Source organism: Ictidomys tridecemlineatus, chromosome 3 (assembly GCF_052094955.1).
Source record: "Ictidomys tridecemlineatus isolate mIctTri1 chromosome 3, mIctTri1.hap1, whole genome shotgun sequence".
Taxonomy (NCBI): domain Eukaryota; kingdom Metazoa; phylum Chordata; class Mammalia; order Rodentia; family Sciuridae; genus Ictidomys; species Ictidomys tridecemlineatus.
The window spans coordinates 16,984,245-17,002,588 of NC_135479.1; the positions used below are offsets into that span (position 1 = coordinate 16,984,245).

General features: G+C 55.0%; 1 protein-coding gene across 3 annotated transcripts in view; it reads right to left on the reverse strand.

Moving 5' to 3' along the window:
• The window catches only part of Crhr1 (corticotropin releasing hormone receptor 1), a 44,091-nt gene extending 25,869 nt beyond the window's left edge, over positions 1-18,222 (reverse strand). The window contains exons 1-2 of one of the 3 annotated variants that reach the window (XM_078041936.1): positions 17,861-18,222; positions 17,497-17,697 (exon numbers count right to left, since the gene is read on the reverse strand). In XM_078041936.1, the coding sequence (XP_077898062.1) occupies positions 17,497-17,532 (36 nt within the window). In that variant the 5' untranslated portion in view covers positions 17,533-17,697; positions 17,861-18,222. The remainder of the gene's footprint in view (positions 1-17,496; positions 17,698-17,860) is intronic. The other 2 variants (XM_078041937.1, XM_040268659.2) reach the window with 2 other exon arrangements.
• Between the last annotated feature and the right edge of the window lie 122 nt (positions 18,223-18,344).

The window sequence follows — 18,344 nt, forward strand, 5'->3', positions numbered from 1 at the left end:
CATATGCCCTCCCACTTGCCTGCTGCTGCTAGCTGTATGGGCTCACAGACCCTCATTAGCACACCTCTCTGGCTCCAGAGCAGCAGTGCTCCTGACCTCTTGTTTAATGAGCTGCTTCCTGGGCTCTGCTTCCTACCTGGCTTATTACCAGTCACTACAAATTGTGCCTCGCTGTGTATCAGGCCCTTTAACATCTACCATGGCTTAATTATTCCTGGGGCCAGAGTAGCTGTGCCTAACTGCAGATGAGGAAACTGAGGCAGAGCGGTGACGGAATGAACACGTCTGAAAGATGGCTGCCCTGTTTGCTCTTTAACCTCCCCTAAGGCTCCATCCCACTCTGATTCCAGAATTTGAGTCTAGCTGGGGACAGGGGGAGTGGCGGGAGCCCCTCAACTGGAAGGCTAGCCTCCTTAAATTACCCTCCTGCAGAGCTTCCAGGCAGGATGCTGAACCCGGAGACTGCTCTCCTCCTCACCAGCCCTGCTCTGCTCCCCTGCTCTTTCCTGTAGGCTCGTCCCTCTGTCCAGATGTCTCAGCCCCAGCCGGTTTCTGCACCTGCTGCGAAACGCACGGCTGAACTCAGGGCCAGACTCTTAGCTCTGGAGCCCACCCTGGGATTCTGCAGCAGGAACGTGAGATGGAGGGTGGAATTCCCTTTGCTAGTCTAGCTAAGGTCAGGGCAGTGGGGCTCTCCCGCAGCGTGCAGCCCTCATGAGTGGCCCCACCTGGACTAGGGTGAAGTGGGTGCAAAATTTAAGGGGTGTCAAAACCCTTAGGAGTCAGGATATGTCATATTTTAATGCAATTGTTTACTTTTTTGCAGTGCTGGGAATAGAACCCAGGGCCTTGTGCCTCCCAGGCAAGCAAGCACTCTACCACGAGCTACACCCCAGCCCCTAATGCAGTATTTTAAAAAATCGAAATTAATGCAACAACAAAAAAAATTCATGATGAACAAAATAAGAAAAATACAGGTTCAGTGACAGTACTGATTACATTAGAGCTTGGGGAAAAGGGAAAAAATCAGTAATAATATCATGATATTACTTATGGTGATTACAGAGGCTTTTGGCACCTCCTGCCTTAGCATGTGCTCTGGAGAATGCCTCCCTCCACGAACCCTTGGCCCCATCACACCCTCCCATCCACCCACTGCCCCACCCACTGCTGCCCTGGCCCTGCTCATCCTCTCTGGACCTCAGGGCCTTCCCTTAGTCCTTAAAAGCAAACTTGAATATCATTTTCTTTCACTTGCCCATAGTGAGCTGAGTCTGGTTCTGTCTATGTGTCTGTCTTTTTCCAGGGGCCAACTTTCTGTGCTCACCTGCCAGGAATGTCCTCCCCACCCCCAGGACCTCCACCCTCACAGGCACCCATTCCTTCCTCTTTCTGTCCCCGTGATGACATCAGGCTCTGCAGCCCTCCCTCCCAGGTGTCATGGAGCAGTTCCTCTCCTGGGCAGAGCCTGTCCTCCTGCCACCCCTGCAGGAAGCTCTCCTTGACCCCAGTGGTTCGCAGGGTCATGTTGTCCCTTCAATGTCAACCTGAGTCCCTGGTGGGCCTGGTTTACCCCCTCTGTCCTCCACTCTTCCTGCAGCAAGCATTCGGCTCCCAAGAAGCCCCGCCCTGCAGGCCCGCCCTGTGCCTGGCACAAGGGACACTCACTGAATGGCGCTGGGGTCAGCTAACTTGCTCCTGGGCTTCAACAGAGATGGGGACAAACCTACTCATCTCTATAGCCCAAGGAAATTCCAACACTTTATTCATCAGTAACTCAACTTTGCAGTCTCCAGAGAGGTGAGAAATACCTTTACCCCCACTTTCCCAAGTGGCTCTTCCCCAAGGAAGGAGAGAAACAGAGAGCAGCCCGCAGGACAAACCTGCTGGGCTTGCTCAGCATTCGGCGGAGGCCCAGGCTCTGCTGTCCCCAGAGGTGAGCAGCCCAGCTGCTATGGCCAGAGGTTTCTTCTAGAAAGTGACCAGGAAATCCTGCCCTCCGCGTCTCACCCAGGATGCCCACTTCACTCACATACTCAGCCGAGTCGCAGGCAAATCAGAGGATACTGGAAACACCTCCTGGAAACCAGGCTGGCTGCCCTGTCACGCTGCCCTGTCACCCAACCTCTAGACCCTGCTTCCTGCTCCAGCCTTCAATCCCCCCTTTAAGGCACGTTGCCATCTATTCCCTGCTAAACACCATGTGTCACTTCCCCTGCACACCGGCCCCTCCTGCGCCTGCAGTTGGTGCCCCCTCCCCAGCTTCTCCTGCCCCTGCCCCTGGTGAGCTGTGCATTCCTCAAAATTCACATACAGGGCCCCTCCCCAGCCCGCCAAAGCAAAGTGACTCAATTACCCCTTCAATGTGTCCCCAAAGTGCCCTGTACATGCACTGGGCCTTATGCTCAGGAGGCTCACAGATGGAGGCCTCAGACTAGCCCTGAAGATAGCTAAACCACCTCGGTATCAAGCACCCAGGGCCCAAGCCTTGAATTAGATTGCATGCTAATGTCCTGGGGTTTACAGAAGAGCAAACAATTCCAGATTCATCCTAAAATCAAACCAAATGCCACAGGGCAAAGAACTCAACTGCCCTTGGCCACCTACAGCCCTGACGCTGTCTCCTTCTTGGACATGCAGGTTACCAAGCCATTTCCTGTCCAGTGAGGACCTGTGTTGCATTATGCAAAAGAAAATGCTCCTTAAAATTCCCAGACCAACCGTTCCTCTCTGGAAAGGTCAACTCTGTAGCAGAATCTCTGCCTGCGTCGCTACTTGTCCTGAGGAAGCCTTGTAAAGGCTTCTTCCTGAATCACTTCCATGAAAAGTCCGGTTTTCTTGCCTGTTTCCTCCACCCTCTGCTGATGACACGGTCCTCTTCAGTGACACTGCCATTTTCTATCCCTATCATCAGGAAACTACTGTGCTGGTGGGAACAGACCCCAAAAGTATTAGGGGCAATGTTTGTTTCCTCTTAAAACTGAGAATGGGGTCCTTAATCTGGGGTCCACAAACACAGTGAGGGAGGGAGTGTGAACACCCTGGAATTAAAGCAGAATGGTAAGTGCAATAAAACCATTTTCCTGGGGGGTTCGTCACTTCCTCTACTTCTCAGCAAGGCCTAGCACCCCCAAAAGAGCAAGTACTATGGCTGGAACATATGCTGAATGGGTCCCCCCAGAGGTCCAGGCCTCCACCAAACTGGACATGTCACCCTCTCTTAGCTCAAACTAAAGTGCTTTGGGCCTAAGAACTAACACTTGCTTGGACTCCTCCTTGCTGGCTCCTCCCCTCCACATGAGCCCTAGCTACTGGCTGGGTTTCCAGAATTCCAGAATCATTTTGACAAACCAAGTTTTCAGCACTTCATGAGATTTGCCATTTTCCAACTAGCAGAGAAACCAAAATGGAACTGAGAATGTGAATCTGGCAGAGCTCTAGACCCACTCTCTAGCTGATCCCCATTCTGCACCCCAGCCTGGCAGCCCCAAATGAAACTTCTGTCTTATTTTAAATCTCTCCAAGACTTTTTTTTTTTTTTTTTTTTTTTTTTTTTTTTAGTACTGGGGATTGAACCCAGGGCATTCTACCCCTGAAGTACATCTCCAGCATTCCCTACTTTTTAAATTTTGAGACAGGGTCTCACTAAGTTGCTGAGGCTGGCCTCAAGCATGCAATCCTCCTGCCTTGACCTCCTGAGTTGCTGGGGTTACAGGCTGATGCCATCCTGCCCAACCTCACCTCTCCAAATCTTGAAGGTTAAATCTAAGACAGACAAGGGCCTACTGCAGCTCAAAGACAGCTTCAGCTAAAATGACTGTCTGAGGTACCATGGGGACCTGACACAGATGCAGCACTGGGCTGCAGAAAGCAGACAGAGTCCTGGGGTCCTTATTTTATAGCTGGACTCACTGAGGTGCTGAGGATGACAGGGGTTCTGAGCAGCAAGCGAGGACTGGGATCTGGCAATCTGATCCACGTTTGCATGGAGCGAGGTGGGTGGTGCTCTGGCCTGGCCAGGTCAGCACAAGGCACAGACAGGAGAGATGCCCTTGGAGGGCAAAGTGGCTCAGGAGCCCAGGAGGGGTGGGTGGTACGGCGGGAGTCTGACAGCTGCCTGCTTCAGCTGCTGCCCACGCCCGCACCCCCACCCCAGGCCACACAGAATCCAAGCTGCCATCCCAATTCCCAGCGTGACTTTGGCATAAAGGTTAATCACACCCGGAAAATGCTTATTAGAGACCATAAATAACTCTGATGCTGAAGCTTAGTTTGGTCTTTAAGGCACAAAAGTGCAATTTTCTTTGATGGGATAATTCAGTGATTAACCTTTTGGGGAGGGTCTTGAAGGGCCACCAGAGAGAGGGAGGGGTGGTGTCAAGGCAGCTGGGGCTCCCCCCCTACACACACACCTCCTAAAAGTGCCCTGAGGAAGAGGGAGAAGGTCCTGCCTTCCCTGCCCTCTCACAGCTAGCTCTGGCAGAACCCCAGGGCCCTCTGGAGCAGGACAGAGCTGGCCTGAAGGAATCAGAGGCCACAGTGCTAGAGTGACCCCTGCAATTACTCACCCTCCTGCTGAGCTCTGAGCCCAGTCCCACCACACTACTGTGTGACTTTGGGTGAGTCACCCAGCCCTTGGGACTCCACTTCCTCTTCTGTGAGGCAGGGACAACGGAGTCCCCTCCCCACCTCCCCACATCACAGGGATGTGGAACTCCTGGAGGCAGAAGCTAGAGATGCTCCTGAAATTCAAACTCTCCTGCCAATGTCAGCAAGGTCATTATCACCTCCTGGGGGGGGGGCAGAGGCTGGTCACCTCTCTGACATGCTCCCCGCCTTCACCTTTGGTGCCTTTTGGAGGAGTTTTTCAGCTTAAAAGGAAGGTTGGTGTTTGTTTTTAAAACCACCAGATTTAGCAATCTCCCAGCCCCGTCACAGGCCTGCGATTCTACATTCAAGGAATCCAGGGCTAACTAGGTACCTGGTATGCAAAAAAGGAAAGGAACTCAGAGAGGCAGAGGAGGACAAGGACGGCACGCACAGACTCACACGTGTGGACACACACACAGAGGACACAGCCGAGTGCAGGGGAGCAGGGGCTTCTGGAGGGGGTGAGCCTGAGGGTGGGCAGGGTAGACAGGAAAGAGAAGGCCTCCCAGGCCCGGGGAGGGTCCTGGGTCTCAGGCACAGGGCTGAGCTGGATGCATAGGCCTGGGGTGCCAGGGTAGACACCAGAGCGGCACACGGTTGGAGCTCGTAGGCACAATCGTTTGTAGGTGTGGTAACTTTGATCTGGAGAGGGAGAGGGAGAGGCTGGAGTCCTCTGCTCAGGGAGCGCCTTAGTAAGTCGGGGATAAAGCTGGGAACTGCTGTCTTCCCTGGTGCGAGAGAGTGTGGGGACCCAGACTCAGGGCCCAGAAAGGCCCCTGAACACCCCCGCCACCACACACACACACACACACCCTGTGTGTCCCAGATCACAGTCCTCCTTGGTGACTCTCCTAGTCGCAAGGCCCCCAGCCCACACTGCCACCTGCTGGCCAGGTTCCTGGGTCCTGGGCTTTGGGGGTTCTGGCTGCCGGGCCGTGCCGTGCACTGTGTTTGGGAGCATGTCTTAAAGCAAAGCCAAGAGCAGCGAATCTGGTTGTGCAAGAGAGAAGGGGTCATAAATCACGATTTCCTTACAAACCTGTCTCCCCTGCTGCATTGAAAACCCAGGGTCTGGTTTGCAGAAATGAAATGTGTAATTGACTCTTCAAAACCCGTCCCTGCCTCTGAGAGATAAATCTGTAGTCACGAACCCAACGGATCCAACAGGATGAGGGAAGGGCCCACCTGCCAATGCAGTCTCTGCTCAGCACAGAGGGGTGGGCGGGGGCAGGATGGCAAGCTGTGCGTGGCAGAGCCGAGACCCTCAGGGGTGCCCAAAAGACCAGCCAGGGACAGAGGGCAGCAGTGATGCCCTCTGGCCTTTCTCTGCCCTCCTGACTGTGTAAGACTTTTTGACCCCAAAGCAGCTCCTTCTCCTCATCTTGCCCCAGGCCAGGTCCCTTCTCCCACAGCCTCCTTCTGTGACAGCCACAACCTGCCCCCACCCCAAGTCAAAGAGCCTGTTCTTTCCCCCAAAGTGTGTGAGCGGTGAAAGATTATTCCAGGCAGACGAGAAATAATTTATTGTTACATTTAATTAACTTAAATTGCTGTTTTACAGGGGAGAAAAAATGGAACGGAAAATCTCCTGCCTACAGTCAAGGGAGGGGGTGCGCCTGGGTGCTCCCCACCTCCAGGTCTTCTCCCTGGGGCTCTGGGCTCAGGGTGTGCCCTGCCCACCACCCCTCTATCCCTTCTTCTGCACTCCTATCCCTTAATGAGAGCTCATGGCAGGGCTGGACCTGTGCGCCACCTGCTTCACCCACCCCAGGGGCAGGGAAGGCCTGACCCCAGCTCTTGAGTTCACAGATGCCACTCAAGGTCCCAGGAGTATGTCCACTTGAGTCGTAAGCTCCGAGGGCAGGATCTGTGTTGGGTTACCTTTGTTCCCTCAGAGAGACCTGACACGGTGTAGGCCTCCTACACGTTGGTGGGTGAATCAATGAATGACGGAGTGAGTGAATGAACAGATGGCCTTCTGTTTTCTACCCCCTTGGACCACGGGGTCGCACCAGGACATTTGGAGGCTCATGTCCTCTTTCCCTCCTTCCCGGCAGGAGCTTCCTCCTCCTCTGGGTTTTGGGTTTGTGCATGGCCCCCACCTTGGCCCCCAGGAGATTGTGCTAAAGGAAAAAGTGCTCTGGGGTGGGTAGGTGGGGGCAGGCCCCGTTGAGACTCTGCCAAACTTGCCCTGGGATGATGCCAAGGCACCCCTTCCTTGCCTCAGTTTCCTCAAGTGTGAGGTGCCCAGGGCATTGTGTTTGTTCCCAGGGTTCTCTTCCAGGTCTGACTCTGCCCTGCCTGAGCACCCACAGGAGAGCAGAAATTCAGCCCTTTAAATTTAGGGCCAGAGAGAGCCACACCGGAAGCTTTCATTGGCTCCTTCCTACCTGGGTGGGGGTGGGCAAATCACTTAACGTCTCCCTGCCTCAGTTTCCCCATCCACAATCGGGACTCATAGGGCTAAAACACTTACACCCCCAAGCTCTCGGAGAGACTGGAGCTGAGTGCATGCTAAGTGCCACAGAAGCCACCTCTGTCCAGGGACAAGCTATTTTCTTCCTGACTCAGCCCTTCTGCCCCCAAATGCTCTGACTGGTCCTCTGTCTACCCAGAGCATGAACCACCACTTTCCACCACCAGTCGGTTCCTAGGAGCTGGCAGCCACCCACAAAAATGGCACATACCTCCCCATCCATGATGGAGCACACTGCCCACTGCCAACCCCATCTGGCCTCCTTCCTAGCCTCTCCTGCAGTCATCCCCACCCGCTTTGGTTGGGTTCACTCAGATTCACACCAATATGTTCCATGGCTCCTGCCTTCTGGGCCTCCCTGCCCCTCTTCTACCCACCGTCTCTCTCTCCCTGTCTTACCCTCCCTGGCTTCTCTCGGTCCTCCCTTACCTCCATTTTCTTCCTCCCTCCCTCCCGCTTGCCCAATTACAGACCCTGTGACTTTTCTCATTTAATCCTCTCAGTCCCTCTCAGAGGGATCCTTCACCATGTCTCCACTGTACAGATGACAAGCTGATGTGTATGGGCATGGTAACTGGTCCTCGGGTTTCCATGGTAACTGGAGGGTCTGGGGTCGGCCTGGTTCCTACCCCTGGCAGTGCCCTGCTGCTTCCCTTCCTCTCCCCAAGGTCACCTCTTCCCAGCCTGGATCCCTCAGGTCAGGTGGCTATGGGTTTCTTTTGCCCCCGCCCGGCTGCATCCTGGCCTCCTGAGAGTTGGCAGTGGGAATTGAGGGGTACATACCCACCTGTCAGGCCCTCTCAGCAGGGGGGCTCAGGAAGGGCGACGGTCCTCCCCCTGGAGCTGTACAACTGTGACCCATGAGTGGCTCCCCCTCTGGGAAACCCTCCCTGAGGGGTTGGGAGACAGAGCCGAGGTGTGGGAACAGCTGTGGAGACACCAGCCATGCAGGCTGACAGCCGGGTTCTCGCCTTGGCTGCTCGGCCACAAGTGCAAAGTGAGGGGACTGTGGTGTGGCGGGCGGAGGATGCCCTTGAAGGAGCTGCATTTCTAGAGATCTGAAGAGAGCCAGGAAGGAAGAGGGAATCTGTCTGCCTCTGGGAAGCTGATTGAAAACGCTAAAGGGTTTGTGGCTGTTTTTCCTGGAGAAGTGACTGCCTTTCAACACCTGGGGAGGGAGCTGAAAGGGGCTGCTGGCTCCAAGTCCACGGAGCAGAGATGCAGGGCACAGGTGAGAACAATCATAAGGTGGGCAACGTCCTCGCCCTCTTTCTTTGCCTGTAAAACTGAGTAAGACAAACCTAGAAATTTCTGGACAGTACTTAGCCTCTGACCTGGGAGAAAGAAAATTCCATTTCTCAGACCCCACCCCAGAGATTTCAGTTCAGTAGGCCCTGGGGGGTGGGGGGGAGGACTCAGGAGTCCTTATATTTTTTAACGCTCTCCGGTGATTGTGAAATGATGCCTGAATTGAGGATAACGGAACCAGCTCAGTGAGCCTCAGCTAGGGGCCATTTTGCCTTCCAGGGAACATGGGGCATCAATGTCTGGAGACACACTTGGTGGCTATGAATGGTGTGTGTGTGTGTGGGGGGGTACTGGCATTTAATGGCTAGAGGCCAGGGAGGTCCCTAAACATCCGATGATGCACAGCACCCCTTGTTCCCCAAAAGGATTACTTGGCCCCATGTGTCAATAGTGTTGCTGCCGGGGAAACCCTGGGGGAGGGCTGCAGAGCTCTGGAGTCACTCACCTGCTCGCCCATCACCCAGGGAGGAAGGAAGACATTTGGGGAGACCTTGGAAAGAATGAAAGAATAAGAAGGAGGAGCCTTCTCTACCTGCAGGACTTGGACCAGTCCTTCCCCACTGCCTGCTCAGTCTGAGGGCAGGGGACTAGTGGAGGGACTCTTCCTGGCCAGATGGGAGGCCCTGCCTGGTCAGCACCTCCAGGCTCTTTCTGGGGTGGGGTGTGCATGGGAGACCAGGAAGGGGTGAGAAGATCTGCCTGTGGACACAGCCAAAGTTGGGGGGTCAGCCAGCAAGGCTGCTGCGGGCACCCCCTCTCTACAGCATATTGGAGGAGGCAGCTGACTTGGGAAAACCTGGAGATAAGGGGCAGAACCTATGCAGGGCTGGGGTTTTGGAGCTTTTAGTGAACCTGCCCCCAAGGAGAGGCTCCCCTGGCCCCACTAGGGTCCTGTGACCCATGAAAGCTAAGAGTCTTATCCCCACCTTTGTGACCCGTGAGGGTGAATGAGAGAACAAGAAGGAGTCTCGCCCAGATCCTGCCATCAAGAGGGATTCTGAGCAAACCAAAGTCCTCCCTCCCCGCATGGGCTCCACCACTGCAGTCAGCCCCGCCTCAGCTGCCACCGTCACCGCAGTGAGATACACAGGTGCAAAGGACATGGCCCGAGAGCCAGGCTCATGGAGAGTGAACCAGAGATTCAGGCGGTGAATTCTGGCCCCCAAAGAGGGGTTTCAGATGGGGCTACTGAAAGGGCGGTCAGTCCAGTTGGCGGGTCAGGCCTGCCGGGTGCTAACCGCCTGCTGTTGGTCCACATGGTGATAGCACAACAGCGGAGAATAAGCATTTGGAAACTTCGAGGTGAATTTGTCCTTGCTGTGACAACCAAGCAGGTTGTCAATAAACTCATCTCCTTGAATAGGGTCTAGACCAATTCAGATGCTGTCACACTTGCCAGGCGAGTCCCACTGGGTGGCTGTGCAGGAGGACCACATGCTGGCCTGCAGCCGATTGGTCCACCCTCCAGCCAGAGGAGCTGGCTCAGGAGGGAAGGTCTCATGGGGTGAGGGGGTCTGAGTGCTGGCTGGGCTTAACCTCCCCCCTCCCCCAAGGGGAGTGAGGAGGTCAGCGGACCCCGACCGTGAAAGCAGCAGGTCCCACTCTTTGGCCTTCAGTGGGGACAAGTCCCCCGCAGGCATTTCCTCCTTTGTTCCCCATCATGGTCGAGAAAGAGGACACAGAAACACAGAGAGGTTGTTTGACTTGCCAAAGGCCACCCATCCAGGAAGTGCCAGGGTTAGCTCTAACCCCAGGACCTCTGCTCTGTCCGCTTTGGGGACAGCGTTCTTTCCTCCAAGGGTGCTCTTCTCAGGGATAAGCACAAGCCAGGCCACTCCTAGGCCCCGTGTTTCACAGCCTGGCAGGAGCGTTCATGGTCAGGCCAGGAGCCCAACCACTTAGTCAGAAAGGATCCCAAAGACTGCCCCCTGCCACCCTGTGGTAGGGATCTGGAGGGCTGTGGTATGGACTGGGGCACAAGACACCACGGAGGAGAGATGGATGCTGGTGCTCCGGGCACTTCTGCTGGCCTGGCTACTCCTGCCTGCAGCCAGCAGCATGGAGGCAGTGGCGGGGAGGGAGCCCTGGGCTGCCACCAACCTGCTTGGACCCCAGCTTCTGAGAAGTTTCTTGCCCCTTTGTCTCAATGCCCCTAGTCTCCCTCCGTGATGTCTCCCCACCTCTGCTCAGAGCCCCTCATGAAGCACAGTGTAACCAAGGCCAGGGCAGAACACAGCTGGCCTGGAATCTCTGACTGTCCCTAAATGGTGTCAGCAGCCTAACCCTAGATAAGCCTGGGAGCCATCCCACGTGCTGCGACAGAGAGCCCTGTCTGTCTAGCGGGTCCTTGGTGTGTCTCCTGTCGCCACAGCACTTCCACGTGCACAGATGGATGTTCATCTGGGACTAGAGCACAGAGAGACCTTTCATTAAATTCAGTAAATATTGTGCACCTCATGTGTGCACAGTTCTGGGTTAGATGCTGAGCACACAGAATCTGTTGGGTCTGTTATTTTTTGAGGGACTCTTCCTGGCCCAGGCACAGCTCAGAATCTATGGTGGGGGGACTGGGCTCGTGGCTCAGTGGCAGAGCCCCCCACCGCCTTGCAAGTATGAGGCACTGGGTTCGATCCTCAGCACTACATCAAAGTAAATAAATAAATTAAATAAAGGTATTGTGTCCATCCACAACTAAAAAAAATTTTTAAAAAAAAGGAATCTATGGTGGGAATAGGGGCTTGGGTTAGATGCAGGCAATCAGGGGTCCTCATAGGGTCTGGTCAATCAGAGTGTTAAGGACCTGCCCGGCTTAAATGCCCAGGCTCCCCATGAGTTGGGGCTCACAGCAGGGGGAGGGGACAAGGAACAGGCAAAGACACTTAGGAAAGAAGTGGCTTAGACCAAAGGGCTTCCTGGAGGAGGAAGTAGATGATTCAGGAAGACTCTGGTGGGTGTGGTGAATGGATGAGAACTGGTGGAGAGACGAGGGAGAGAAGTCCTAGCAGGAGTGACAGCCAGTCAAAGGCCCAAATGAACCTCCCTGTGGAGAGGCTGGGGCAGGAAGGAGAGCAGAGTGATGGCAGCAAGATTCCAGGGTCTGCTTCTTTCACCTCTAGGGTGGTGCAGAGGACTCAGCAGGGTCACAAGGCGGGCTCAGCAATGGGAGCCACTCCACCCCATAAACAATGCACCTGCGGAGAGAAGCTGGTCCGGCCCGGAGGGAATGGGCAGGGGGAGGATGGGGGACGGCAGGGCACTGGTCAGGCCCAGGATTAGGGACCAGCAGCCCACGGAGCGCTGACTGTGCTGAGAAATGGTGACCACATAGTGGACTCTGAGGGGTGGCAGGAGGGGGGGGACGCTATTACAAACATTGCAGAAGTAGCTTACTCCCTGTGTGTGTGTGAAAGAGTGTATGTGTGTGTGTGTGTGTGTGTGAAACAGGGGGATTCTCCCTAGGGAGCAGTTGGGACTACAATGGCAGCAGTCTCTATGGCTTTTGTCCTCTGCTGCTAGAGTGGGGACCCAGCCCTGGGGCAGTGGGGAGCAGGGGCAAGAGGGTGTCCTTCCACCCTGTGCATCAGCCTCTGCATGGCGAGTTGGGGGCTCTTGTGAGACATGGAGAGAAAGGGGTTCCACGGGGCTAGGCTGCTGCTTCTGAGAGCCGGGCCTTGGGAGGGCCATGCCTTGGAAAGCTTGGGACCTTCCCTCAGCCAGTCCCTTCCTGCCCAGTGATTTTCTCTTGCGCCTGCACAGCCCACCCCTCGTCCCAGGACCTCTCTCCTCCTCTGCTCACAGGCTGCCCACCCAGCTCTGTCCCCACAGTGTGAGGGGCCGCTCTGGAAATGACCAGTGTCTGTGGCTCTGCTGAGCCAGGAGGACCACTGAGCTCTTCACGCAGCCTGCCAAGGAGGCCACCAGAGCACTGTCGCAGCCCCCTCTGTTATCCTAGCTGTTCACTCTTTGGCTCTGTGTCCTGCCAGGACACTCACCAATAGCTGTTCAGTTCTCCTAAAGGCCCCGAACTTCCAGTGCATAAAAGCTCAACCAAGATTCCCGCTAAGCCTCCCGATGGCCCCGATACCTCTTAGCACTCTAGTGGGTGGACTCCAACCTGTAGCCAGGCAGCTGAGAACAATCCCCACCTCTCCTTCGGTAGCCATGAAAGAGCCGCTGGACCAGTCCGGCCAGTTTCTCTTCTGGGCTCTGACCTGGGTGCACTGGCTCACAGCCAGACTGGCTGAGGCTGGAAACGGGTTGACAGCGGGGGTGGGGTGGGGGGGGTGCACACTCCACAGACTCCACCTCTCAGCACTTTGGGAGGCTGCACCAGCAGGGCCAGGGGGTGGGATGGGAAGAGCACCCATAAACACCTTCCCTCATCCCAGAAACAGTCTTCTAGCTGCTGGATGGGCAGCCGCCAAAGAACATGCTTGGATAAAGCATTTGAATGGGTGGGCTGTGGCAGGGACCCCTCTCCCAGAACAAAACCCTGCCATGCCCCTTTCACAGAAAAGGAAGCACTTGTCCACACTGACACAGTCTGCCGCCTCTGCGTCCCTCCCTGCCTGCCTTTCCACTGTGTTGGAGCAGACCCCACTTACTCTGAAAACAAGTGGTCGACCATCAGTGGCCCTCAGACTCCAGATAGTTGTCTTCAAAATGATCGTTCACATCAGTGAGCTCATCGTTTCTCATTAGCCTCCCTGTAGGTTTCTCCTTTTTTGGGTACTGAGGCTTGAACCCAGGGATGTTTTACCACCGAGCTACATCCCAGACCTTTCTGTTTTTAATTTTGACACAGGTCTCACTAAATTGCTGAGGCTGGCCTTGAATTTGTAATCCTTCTGCCTCAGCCTCCCAAGTCTCTAGGATTACAAGTCTACATCACTGTGCCTGGCAAGAGGAGTAATACTGATAGGAACTTCATTTATAATTAACAAATTCATTCTTTGACTATAAAATTGCAGCTAGAATCTCCACTTGGCCTCACCTCCCAAATGGGCTCACTTTCCCTTTTGCTGAGACTGTGACTGGCTAGGAGGGAGTGGGAGGGGGGGAGACATCACCCCAGCCCTCTTTTCACTGAGCAGAGAGCTAGAAAGGCCCAGACTACCTCCTGCCAACCTGCCCTTCCCCACACCCAGCGAAAGGCTGGAGCTTCAGGACTGCAGATCCACCCTCACGGGCGACTCCAAATCACTGGGGGTGCTGAACTGGTTGTTTGTTGCTTTCTTTTTTCATTTTTAATAACCACAGTGGGCTTAAGGGGGAGTTCTAGTCTTTTCTGCGTTAGAGATTGCTTTTCTGCTAGGGTAGTTTAAGCACCTCTCAGCTTTCTCAGTTTTGACGTGACATCCATATCCTGTGGGGACAGTGATAGGTTTGCTCCAATTACACAATATTAAATGGAGGAAGTAACAATAAAACTCATCTGTCCAGTCCACAAATGTTTCTTAAACCCTACTATGTGCAATAAATCTTTAGGCCCGAGACAAAGACCACCATAGGAACAAAGGAACTTCTGATCTTTGGCTCATGGCCTGACAGCAGCCCCGGGGGGGCTTGGTGTGTGTCACCCTCAACCAATGTCAGCTTTGCATTGTTGATTTCGGGGTACCCTGGGTATGTGCTTATCGACAGCTGCAGTGACTTATCTTTTAGCACAGGGAAAAATGCTTGAGTTGAGCACAATGAATATTCCTGCCCCTGCAACTAACCAAGAAAACAGGATCCTCCTTCTGTCCGGGGAGCTGGCCTGATGTCTTCTTGCCAGAGCTGGCTCCGTTCCTAAATGAAAGCCCCAATAAAAGCTTTGCCTACATGTTTGCTCGCCTGGCTTGATTTCATTTCTATGATTACTGAGTCAAATGGTCCCAGGGTCCATCACCAGGCCCAGTGCTGGGAAGTGGGAATGACAGTAGGAGAGACCCAGAAAGAGCACTTAGGTCCAAGTACCATGCACCAAGCTCCCTTGGCTGGGAGGAGGCAGGGATGGGAATGGAATCAGCTGCCCATGGCTCTTGCCATGGGAGGTCACAGCCCTAAGGGGTGTTTGGAAACACAGACCTTTCCGAGAGATGTGAAAGGGAGTGATGTGAACAGGGAGTCTTGCTCGAAATCCCTGTTTATAGAGAAACTTCAGCTCAGAGAGGGAAGATGACCTACCTAAAGTCACACAGTCAGTTGGAGGCGGGGCTGGAACCAAAGTCTGCTTTGCTGGCTCCCAGCGTAATGGTCTTTCCATTCCTTTAGCTGTTGAAATCCTCAGCCTGCTCCTAACCCTTCCTTCTAGTCCACACCACGCCCGGAGCTCAGGTTCCTGGGTTTGGCAAGAATCATGGGCACTTGGGTGGTGCCAAAGGGTACCTCTGACCCAAACTCCTCAGTGTGGCTGACCTCAGCTGGCTGCTGCTCCTCTCCAAGGAGCCACATGATAGCGAGGGTGAGACGTGGCCCTTCCACTGAGCTCATCCTCCCGGGCTCTGGGTCAGCATCTATACGCTCCCTGAGCACTGTGTGTCCCTCCCTAGGGCTGGTCATGTCACATCAAAAAGGCTTGGTCTTGCTTTCGGGCCCCTTCCCAACTTTGCTCCCAGTCTGTGGCCAGGCCAGTTGTCCCACACCCTACAGCAGCCCAAGCCCACCCCCAGCACCTTTTGCCTACACAAGCCTCCTGCAGTATTCCGCTTGGAGACCTGGCTCCACACCATGTAAGCCAAGAAATAACTTGAAAATGGCCCAAACAGGCACCCGTGCAGGATGGCAAAGCACGTCCACTCACGAGTCGTACACAGGCATGAACAGTCTCCCTCTAAAGGCTCAGGAACTATAGGGGACAGACTTGGGCTGATACAGCAGTGAGAGGGCCGCCCCACAGCCACAGCTGTGCCCAAACCTGTGCTTGAGAAGAGGAACCACCAGAATCATTTCTATAATGTTACAGCAGCTAAATTAGGAGAGTGAGGGCGCAGTAATTCCCCCAAGGCTTCCAAACTTTGCCTAATGCCGTTAAGTTGCTTTTATAATAAGGACAGCAACAAAACCCGCAGCCTCCTCGGCATTCTCTCTCCTTTAAGAGCCCAGCTAGGCCTGGGCCTTCTCCACCCATCGTGGTCACCTGTCACCAGAACACAAATCTCTCTCAGGAAGAGTAGCAGTTGGCGGGTGGCTGCCATGGAGGTGCTCACGCCATCTCTCCCTGGGGGTTGGGACAGTATCTCCTCTGTCTCCTCCTCACCCATGAACATGCATGTACATGTACACACATACTCCACCTATCACATACACTTTCCCTCATTCTCTTCACACCTGTACAGTGTGAAGCCCACTCTACAGGCCCCAGAGTGGATCCCTTCCCAACACTGGCTGGATTTGGGATTAATCCTAAATCCCCTAGATTCAGATATTCAAACAGGCCAAACTACCTGCTTTTGCCTCTGGCACAGGTTCAGAGCGTGATTTAAGTGGCTTAGAATATTTACTGGTAAGAGCTAACAAAACAAAGCCTTTGGTTGGAATGCATGGATATAAATTCTGGCTCTGCCACTCAGTCCCTCACAGCTCTGTGACCTTGAACAAGTTACTGAGCCTCTCTGTGCCTCAGGTAGAATTCCGAGTTCCTGGTGCTGTTATGAGGATGAAATGACTTAATATTTACAAAGCAGCTAGATGGATTCCCAGAAATTTGAACATGCTACACATAAGCACTCCATGCACTAATTGCTGCTCATTCATTCCCTATTTATTGGGTACCTACTGAGTCCATCAGGCCAGACATCAGGGGCACACAATCCACCATCTAGTGGGAACAACATACACACCACAAAAAAGAAAAAGAAAGAAAGGGGGGGAAGGGAGAAAGACTTTCTTTTAAGAAAATGTGATCATTTTAAACAGAAATTTGCACACAATTCTAAGAAAGGCCTGAAAAAGAACATTTCTCTATTTCCATGTAAACTTGAAAAAAATACCCACTTTTCAATCCTTAGAATCCATTTAAAACATTGGATTCTGATTTGTGAATTTAGACTAAGCCTCCAGACACAGGAGGCTTTGGGAAAATATCCCACTCAGTGCCATCTATTCAACCTCCGTGGATGTTTTTCTTCCTACTTCCTTTGACGGTGTCCCCAACACCTAGAAAATAATCTTGGGTTCAGCCCTCAGGTATTGGGTAGAGGAGGTGATGTGTGTTCAGTGAGACCAATCCTCATTTATTTTAAAAAATAACTTGTAAATATTTGGCTAGGAGAGAAGGCGGTGAAAGCCTCGGTAACTTATAGTCACAACGGATGAACCCACAGAGGTTGCATTTTTAAATCTTGATGGTTTTTAACTCAAACCGCTATGTGAGCAGGTAAACTGCACAGCTGGTGGATAACGATGGAAAAGAAAATTGTCAATCCATAACCCTCCCTCAAATCCACTCAAGTCTTTGGAGTCGCTTTGGGATACCCTGAACTCAGCCGCCGTGATGTCTGTGTTTGTGGCCCAGGCAGTCCACGCCGACCCTGCGGAGTCCTGAGACCCGCGCCAGGCGACCCCGGGTGAGTCGGGTGAGTCACAAGCCGAGCTGCCCAGCGGCTGGGAGGAGGTCCACCCACCCACACGCCCACCTTCTCGGCAGCCAACAGCTAACGTGTCTGCAACCAGCAAGCCCAGCGCTCGGGGATGCGCTCGGCGCCGGCAAGTGGCGGCTGTCACTAGAGCCTAGTCCTTCCCAGGGCTCCACCACTCGCGGACAGCCCCTCGCCGCCCCCGAACTTCATCCAGCGGATGCTGCATTCACCGTTTGGCGACTTTCCTAAACTCCCAGCGCCGAAACCGCGAGCGGCACGGCGGGCTGGAGAGCCAGCATTGCGCGCCGGGGCTGCGGTACCCCGCGGATCCGCGCACCGGCTCCATCGGAGGCTGCGATATTAATCAAGGGCTCCAGTCGCGCAGGCGAATGTTACCTTGTTGGACTTGGGGGCTTTCGCGGAGGGACCGGTCAGGAAAAAGTGCCCAGGACTAGGACCCGGGGCGGCCAAGAGGGTGCTGGGATGAAGAGGGATACGCACCTCCAGAGCCTCCAGTGCCGGGGCTGGGGTTTGCATGGGAGGAGTGGGAGGTGGAATCAAGCTTTGGCCCCAAAGTCTGCGGCGATCTCGGCACAGAGCGGCTTCCCCGGGTGGGCGGACCCCTCCTCCGCCAACATCCCGGCGCTTCGCCACACGGTTTCTTTTTCCCCCGGAGTTCTTCCTCTACCCACCCAAGCCTGGCTGCAAAGGTTCGTGGAGAAGGAGTTAGGCTGCCCCAGCCTCCCTGGACCTGTGCCCCGCTCTCCCCAGCGCCCCTCCCCCACCCCACCCGCAGCCCACGCCTGTCCCGCGCCGGCCGGGGGCTGGCGGCGCCGGCGATCCAGGCTGACCCGCTCGCTCTCACCTTGACGAGCCGGAGCTGCGGGCGCCGTCCCATCCTCGCTCCGTTACCGTCCCGGATGCCTGGGTCCCTCGGACATCCCAGAGGGGCCGCCCGGCGGTGGCAGACTCCGGCGACGCAGAGTGGGCAGCTGGGCTCCTCGGTCGCTACCAGGCACCGAGGTACCGAGCTGAGCGCTCCCCAGCCCAGCAGCCCAGCCCGGCCCGGCCCGGCCCGGTCCGGCCCGGCGGGCTTTCGTTTGTCCTTCCCGGGCAAGTCCGGCCGCCGTTTTCCGATTCAGCCCCGGCCGGCGTCTCTCGCCCGCCCGGAGCCCGCCTCCCTCGCTGTCCGCCTGCTCCTCGCCTTGGCTCCCCGCCCCCTCGCCGCGCGCGTCCCCTCCTCTTTCTCCCTCCCCCTCCCTTCGGTCCCTCCTCCGCGCCTCGCCCCCCCCCCCCGCTCCCTCCGCCCTCTCCGCCTCTTGGGTTCCCCGCCCTCCCACCAGCCGGCT